Raw genomic sequence first — 7,500 nt, 5'->3', positions numbered from 1 at the left:
AAGAAGAAGAAGAAGAAGAAGAAGAAGAAGAAGAGTCAGCTCTATATTCCCCGGGTCTACAGGCGTGTAAAGCTCTTCCCTCTCAAAATGCTGGCCTTCTGGTGGTCCCAAGAGTCTCTAAAAGTACAGTAGGAGGTAGAGTCCTGTCCATGTTAAAGAGGCCGACACAGTCTCTTCATTTAAGTCCAGGTTTAAAACGTTCCTCTTGAAATGACTTATGGCCAGACCAGTTAGGAACAGAAATATAAAGCTACACTTTTAGCTCCGCTGCCCTAGGAGCAGGAGGGCTAAAAGAGAGAAAAAGGACTTATAGATATTAGGCCTTTAAGTTATGTTTTTGTCATGTTTTGTAAAATTCAGTGGGATTTAGAGTTGATTTACAAAGAAAACATGACTTATTTTTGGGTGACGCTGTTGAGCCAGAGGAATTATCGGCGTTGGAGTCTCACCTGTTTGCAGAAGGAGATCTGTAGTTCTTGTTTGTGTAGATTTCCTCCAAACTGAACTCTTTCTTCTTCAAACTGAAAACAAAAGTCAAACCCTGGTTTAGTCCTGTTTTAGACCCGGTTTAGACCTGGTTTGGACCTGGTTTAGACCTGGTTTAGACCTGGTTTAGACCCGGTTTAGACCCGGTTTGGACCTGGTTTAGACCCTGGTTTAGTCCCGGTTTAGACCCGGTTTAGACCCGGTTTAGACCCGGTTTAGACCCGGTTTAGACCTGGTTTAGACCCTGGTTTAGTCCCGGTTTAGACCCTGGTTTAGTCCCGGTTTAGTCCCGGTTTAGACGCTGGTTTAGACCCGGTTTAGACCCGGTTTAGACCCTGGTTTAGTCCCGGTTTAGACCTGGTTTAGACCCGGTTTAGACCCGGTTTGGACCTGGTTTAGACCCGGTTTAGACCCGGTTTGGACCTGGTGTAGACCTGGTTTAGACCCGGTTTAGTCCTGTTTTAGACCCGGTTTGGACCTGGTTTAGACCCTGGTTTAGTCCCGGTTTAGACCTGGTTTAGACCCGGTTTAGACCCGGTTTGGACCTGGTGTAGACCTGGTTTAGACCCGGTTTAGTCCTGTTTTAGACCCGGTTTGGACCTGGTTTAGACCCTGGTTTAGACCCTGGTTTAGACCCGGTTTAGACCCGGTTTAGACCCGGTTCTTACCGTTTGACTTTGGGCAAACCCAGGGGAGTGAGGTTTGTTTCTTTTGGTGAAGCTCGACGAATCCGAATCTGAGAAACTTTCTTCACCTGAGGAAAGAAAGGAGACAAGGAGATGAGGAAGAGGAGATGAGGAAGAGGACACGAGGAAGAGGAGAGGAGGAAGAGGAGATGAGGAAGAGGAGATGAGGAAGAGGACACGAGGAAGAGGAGAGGAGGAAGAGGAGGTGAGGAAGAGGAGATGAGGAAGAGGACACGAGGAAGAGGAGGAAGAGGACACGAGGAAGAGGAGGAAGAGGACACGAGGAAGAGGAGATGAGGAAGGGGAGATGAGGAAGAGGAGATGAGGAAGAGGACACGAGGAAGAGGAGATGAGGAAGGGGAGATGAGGAAGAGGAGATGAGGAAGAGGACACGAGGAAGAGGAGATGAGGAAGGGGAGATGAGGAAGAGGAGATGAGGAAGAGACATTTTATTACAGATTCAGGTAAAACAACTCTTTCCAGGTTAAATCTCACTGATCTGGAGCCTCTCAGCACCGACTCAAACTTTCTGTACTTTTCTGTACTTTTCTGTACTTTTCTGTACTTTTCTGTACTCACGTCTCTCTTGTTGCCAGGACGATCAGCACTGGCAGCTGATTGGGCCGTCAGGGACAATGTGAGTCCATTGGTGGGTACAGGAGGGAGGGGGAGGGGCCTTCTGCGAGTGCTGTGATTGGCTCTGAGTCTCTGCTGTCGCCGTGCAGAAATCACCAAACTGCAGCCAATCACAGGCCAAGTGGTTGCCAGAAAAAATATATGAATATTAATGAGCAAAACATGCATGTTAATGAGTAAACCTGTGAAAAGCCCGCCTCCTGGGGGAGGAGCAGAGAACTCACCTGAGAGCAGACGACTTCACGTAACTGCAACGAGAGAGAGAGAGTCAGAACCGGGTCAGAACCGAGTCAGAACCGAGTCAGAACCGGGTCAGAAACTAAACCAGGACTCACCTGTGCTCAGCGCTGATGTACGGGGGTGCGCTGTGGTCCTGCAGGGGGCGCTCAGGAGCCACTGTGACATCACACAGGGACAAAGCCACCGCAGTTTCCACGGCGACCAGCGACAGACGCCACGGCAACCGGCGTGCAGAGGCAGGGCCTGGCGGCATAATCAGCCATGACATCAGTGCTCTAACATCACCGCGGCGACAGGAGCGTGGGGTGGGGCCAGAGAAACGCCACGCCCCCCCAGCCCCCAGAGCATCATGGGACACCGGTGGAAACCTGCAGGAAACAACAGTGTGTTTCTTATGGTGCCATGGCAACGACAGAAACCATTTGACTCCAAAATCACCAAATCTATCAAAATGTAAATTAATAACTACTGTCGGACTAGTGTAGGGTGCACCGTGTTACTGTGAGTTCTCACCGTGAGTTCTCCCGTGTTACCGTGAGTTCTCCCGTGTTACCGTGAGTTCTCACCGTGAGTTCTCCCGTGTTACCGTGAGTTCTCCCGTAATACCGTGAGTTCTCACCGTGTTACCGTGAGTTCTCCCGTGTTACCGTGAGTTCTCACCGTGTTACCGTGAGTTCTCCCGTGTTACCGTGAGTTCTCCCGTGTTACCGTGAGTTCTCCCGTGTTACCGTGAGTTCTCACCGTGCTACCGTGAGTTCTCCCGTAATACCGTGAGTTCTCACCGTGTTACCGTGAGTTCTCCCGTATTACCGTGAGTTCTCACCGTGTTACCGTGAGTTCTCACCGTGCTACCGTGAGTTCTCCCGTGTTACCGTGAGTTCTCCCGTGTTACCGTGAGTTCTCCCGTGTTACCGTGAGTTCTCCCGTGTTACCGCGAGTTCTCACCGTGTTACCGTGAGTTCTCACCGTGAGTTCTCACCGTGAGTTCTCCCGTGTTACCGTGAGTTCTCCCGTAATACCGTGAGTTCTCACCGTGTTACCGTGAGTTCTCCCGTGTTACCGTGAGTTCTCACCGTGTTACCGTGAATTCTCCCGTGTTACCGTGAGTTCTCCCGTGTTACCGTGAGTTCTCCCGTGTTACCGTGAGTTCTCACCGTGCTACCGTGAGTTCTCCCGTAATACCGTGAGTTCTCACCGTGTTACCGTGAGTTCTCCCGTATTACCGTGAGTTCTCACCGTGTTACCGTGAGTTCTCACCGTGCTACCGTGAGTTCTCCCGTGTTACCGTGAGTTCTCACCGTGTTACCGTGAGTTCTCCCGTAATACCGTGAGTTCTCCCGTAATACCGTGAGTTCTACCGTGTTACCGTGAGTTCTCCCGTGTTACCGTGAGTTCTCCCGTGTTACCGTGAGTTCTCCCGTGTTACAGTGAGTTCTCCCGTGTTACAGTGAGTTCTCCCGTGTTACAGTGAGTTCTCCCGTGTTACCGTGAGTTCTCCCCGGCTCCTCCCACCATCCAATCATATGCATGTGTCAGGTAAGAATGGCAACTCTAAATTGGCCCAAGTGAATGAATGTGAGAGTGAATGTTTGTGTGTGCGTGTGCGTGTGTGTGTGTGTGTGCTTGCGCGTGCGTGTGTGTATGTGTGCGTGTGCGTGTGTGTATGTATCTGTGTGTGTATGTGTATGTGTGCGCGTGCGTGTGCGTGTGTGTATGTATCTGTGTGTATGTGTATGTGTGCGTGTGTGTATGTATCTGTGTGTGTATGTGTGTGTGTGCGCGTGCGTGTGCGTGTGTGTATGTATCTGTGTGTATGTGTGCGTGTGCGTGTGTGTATGTATCTGTGTGTGTATGTGTGTGTGTGCGCGTGCGTGTGTGTATGTATCTGTGTGTATGTGTGCGTGTGCGTGTGTGTATGTATCTGTGTGTGTATGTGTATGTGTGCGTGTGTGTATGTATCTGTGTGTATGTGTGCGTGTGCGTGTGTGTATGTATCTGTGTGTATGTGTATGTGTGCGTGTGCGTGTGCGTGTGTGTATGTATCTGTGTGTGCGTGCGTGTGCGTGTGTGTATGTATCTGTGTGTATGTGTGCGTGTGTGTGCGTGTGTGTATGTATCTGTGTGTGTATGTGTATGTGTGCGTGTGCGTGTGTGTATGTATCTGTGTGTGTATGTGTATGTGTGCGTGTGCGTGTGTGTATGTATCTGTGTGTGCGTGCGTGTGCGTGTGTGTATGTATCTGTGTGTATGTGTGCGTGTGCGTGTGTGTATGTATCTGTGTGTGTATGTGTATGTGTGCGTGTGCGTGTGTGTATGTATCTGTGTGTGTATGTGTATGTGTGCGTGTGCGTGTGCGTGTGTGTGTGCGTGTGCGTGTGTGTGTGTCAACAGTCCAGGGGTCAGACTTCAACAGTCAATGACGGAAAACGTCTCTATCAACCCGATCGAGAGACTAAAGCTCACGATTTTAAGATATTTCTATCGACCTTTTGTAGCCGCTATCCTTTATTTTTGTAGCTAAGGCGAGCGGGGGGAACATGCGGGGGACACGGGCGCCGCCATGTTTTTTGTGATGACGCTGCTGGGCGTTTCAATCCCAGAATGCATCTGCGTAAGTCAAATTTCACACCCTGACAGAGAAACACATGTCCTATGCAGACTACAGTGCGGCCGACAGAGGCAGGATAACTTTTTAAAGACAATATGACGACTCCTACGCGCTTCCTGTTTGTTACAGACGCATGTGGAGAACTGAATATGAAGACACACATATGTAACACAGTGCGTTGTCAGTCCTTTGAGATGAAAGACACGGCGGTTTAAGAAAGTCCGTTCGGTGAGTCGGCGAAATAATTGAAAAATAAACATTTTTTCATCAAAATGCTGATTTTTTTTTCAATGGGCTAGTTTCAAAACGGGTCGGTCGGGTTACGGCAAACAGACATATTATTTTGCCTAGCCTTAGGGCAAATAAATTAGTTGTTGAACTAATTAATTAACACAAAGTCAGATTGTCTTATTTACAACTTCCACATCATCATCATCATCAGATGACTATTTGCATTTGCATATTTGCATGAGTCTCATTTACATATTGTCTTTAAACTCACAAAATATGTCTGAAGCGTCTGATGGAAACATCAATGTTGCTGTGGTGTTTCCATCATGTTGTATTTTATGTCTTATTCAAATTGTAACGCTCTATTTCACCTTCCATTCCATTTTTCCTATTGCTATTTGATGACGGTCCCTAAGTACTCGTCTCTGCTGCACATTCGGAGCGTGTGATTGGCTGAGCCCAAAATACACATCTGATTGTTAAAAACATGTATCATGTCCACACAGCGTCCTACATGTGTCATGTCCACACGGCGTCCTACATGTGTCATGTCCACACAGCGTCCTACATGTGTCATGTCCACACGGCGTCCTTACATGCATCATGTCCACACGGCGTCCTACATGTGTCATGTCCACACGGCGTCCTACATGTGTCATGTCCACACGGCGTCCTACATGTCTCATGTCCACACGGCGTCCTACATGTGTCATGTCCACACGGCGTCCTACATGTGTCATGTCCACACGGCGTCCTACATGTGTCATGTCCACACAGCGTCCTACATGTGTCATGTCCACACAGCGTCCTACATGTGTCATGTCCACACAGCGTCCTACATGTGTCATGTCCACACAGCGTCCTACATAGGGATGCGTACCCCTACGACGGACCGGATCTGGACTTGTAAAAACGTTTCGGTTCAGGTCCAAAAAAAACGAAACCCCAGTGATTCGGTTCTGGACTCATTAAAAATCTACCACTCACATTCTATATCCTTTACGTTCTAGAATCTAAACCATCCTAAACCTTCCATAGATCACGAAATTCGCGCTAGAAAAGACGTAAACTCTGACATCGCTGTCAATGGCGCCCGGAGCATCAGCGACGCACGCGTCTTCCCCACGGCAGAAATTGAAGCCGGCGCAATGAGTTTAAAGACGTGAGAGACAGAACCTTCGGGGAGATCGCTGCCTTAATTGAAGCATTTGAAGCCGCCGCGTGCGTCGCCGCTTGTGCCGCTCCGTGAGTTAGTTTGACGCTTGTTAAAGGAGCGGGTTGTGCTTTAGTTTGGGTGTAAATATTGTAACTTCTCGCTCAGGTCAGTAATGCTGGTTTAAAGTTGTCACTTTATTTCTTGAACAGAGTTGGTTACTGTTGGCCGTAACCATGGTGATGGAACAGGAACATCAGAAACTACCTCGTCTCCTGAGCCGCTCTTAGCTCCGCCCCAGAGACCGCGCACGCGCACTAGAGATGAGGGTCGCTACAATATGAATAAAATAACTGTTATGTTGTGATGTAGCATTTATTTAGGTGGGTTAATGTGCAATATACATATTTATACATCTAAGTAAATACTAAGTCAAAGTAATATTGTTTAATTGCTGGATTCATTAATTGGAGCTTATATTTTGTAATAGTATTTGTATTCTACAGTTGTTAAATATGGTCTTGTGTTTAATGCTGTTAATATGATGTATTGTGTGTTGTGTAAAATATTTTCATATTCTATTTTTGATACTGCTAAGTTGATTGATTTATAGTGGTTCTAGTTGACTTTTATGATAGTTTTTGAAGGTTTTTACATGACTTTGATGCCAATGGATCTGCAAAATTAAAGAGTGGAAATGTATCTAAAGCATTAAACTTCAAGCGTGGGAAACAACCCAGTCAAACCAGTAACACACTTACAAACACAGTATCAGCTGAAACAGCTGCTCCTATACCAATACTCAACTTGCTCTTGTTCCTCTAGTAAAACACATGAATGTGTGTTAGCTCGTAGCTCGTAGCTTGTGATTTGTAAGTTGTAACTTCTGTTAATAAACAGTGAATAAACCAGACAAGTTGAGTTTATTTCAGTGCAGTTAAGCCTTGTGTTTGATAGTCGTCCTTGTTCAAGTGTCTTCAACTTAATTGAGCCAAGTAGCTTGTGTTATGCTGTTATAACATTATGCAAATATGGCATAAGTTCAGCTGGACTCATTAGGTCCGGACCTGAACCTGAACGTGGGTTTAGGTCTGCATCCCTACATATATATATATATATATATATATATATATATATATATATATATATATATATATATATATATATATATATACATATATATATATATATATATATATATATACATATATATATATATATATATATACATATATATATATATACATATATATATATATATATATATACATATATATATATATACATATATATATATATATATATATATATACATATATATATATATATATATACATATATATATATACATATACATATATATACATATATATATATACATATACATATATATATATATATATATATATATATATACATATATATATACATATATATATATATATATACATATATATATA

The 7,500-nt window shown here is 45.3% G+C and overlaps 1 protein-coding gene across 1 annotated transcript in view; it reads right to left on the bottom strand.

Moving 5' to 3' along the window:
* The window catches only part of LOC140367208 (uncharacterized), a 22,538-nt gene that overhangs the window by 1,240 nt on the left and 13,798 nt on the right, over nucleotides 1-7,500 (bottom strand). The window contains exons 4-8 of the mRNA XM_072453563.1: nucleotides 2,144-2,416; nucleotides 2,033-2,056; nucleotides 1,752-1,908; nucleotides 1,155-1,240; nucleotides 450-521 (exon numbers count right to left, since the gene is read on the bottom strand). Of these exons, the coding sequence (XP_072309664.1) occupies nucleotides 450-521; nucleotides 1,155-1,240; nucleotides 1,752-1,908; nucleotides 2,033-2,056; nucleotides 2,144-2,416 (612 nt within the window). The remainder of the gene's footprint in view (nucleotides 1-449; nucleotides 522-1,154; nucleotides 1,241-1,751; nucleotides 1,909-2,032; nucleotides 2,057-2,143; nucleotides 2,417-7,500) is intronic.

The sequence above is a fragment of the Eucyclogobius newberryi genome, unplaced genomic scaffold, assembly GCF_026437365.1.
Source record: "Eucyclogobius newberryi isolate DKJ021-1_F unplaced genomic scaffold, fEucNew1.0.hap1 SCAF_2, whole genome shotgun sequence".
Classification (NCBI taxonomy): Eukaryota; Metazoa; Chordata; class Actinopteri; order Gobiiformes; family Gobiidae; genus Eucyclogobius; species Eucyclogobius newberryi.
This window is presented reverse-complemented; position numbering and strand designations above follow the sequence as displayed.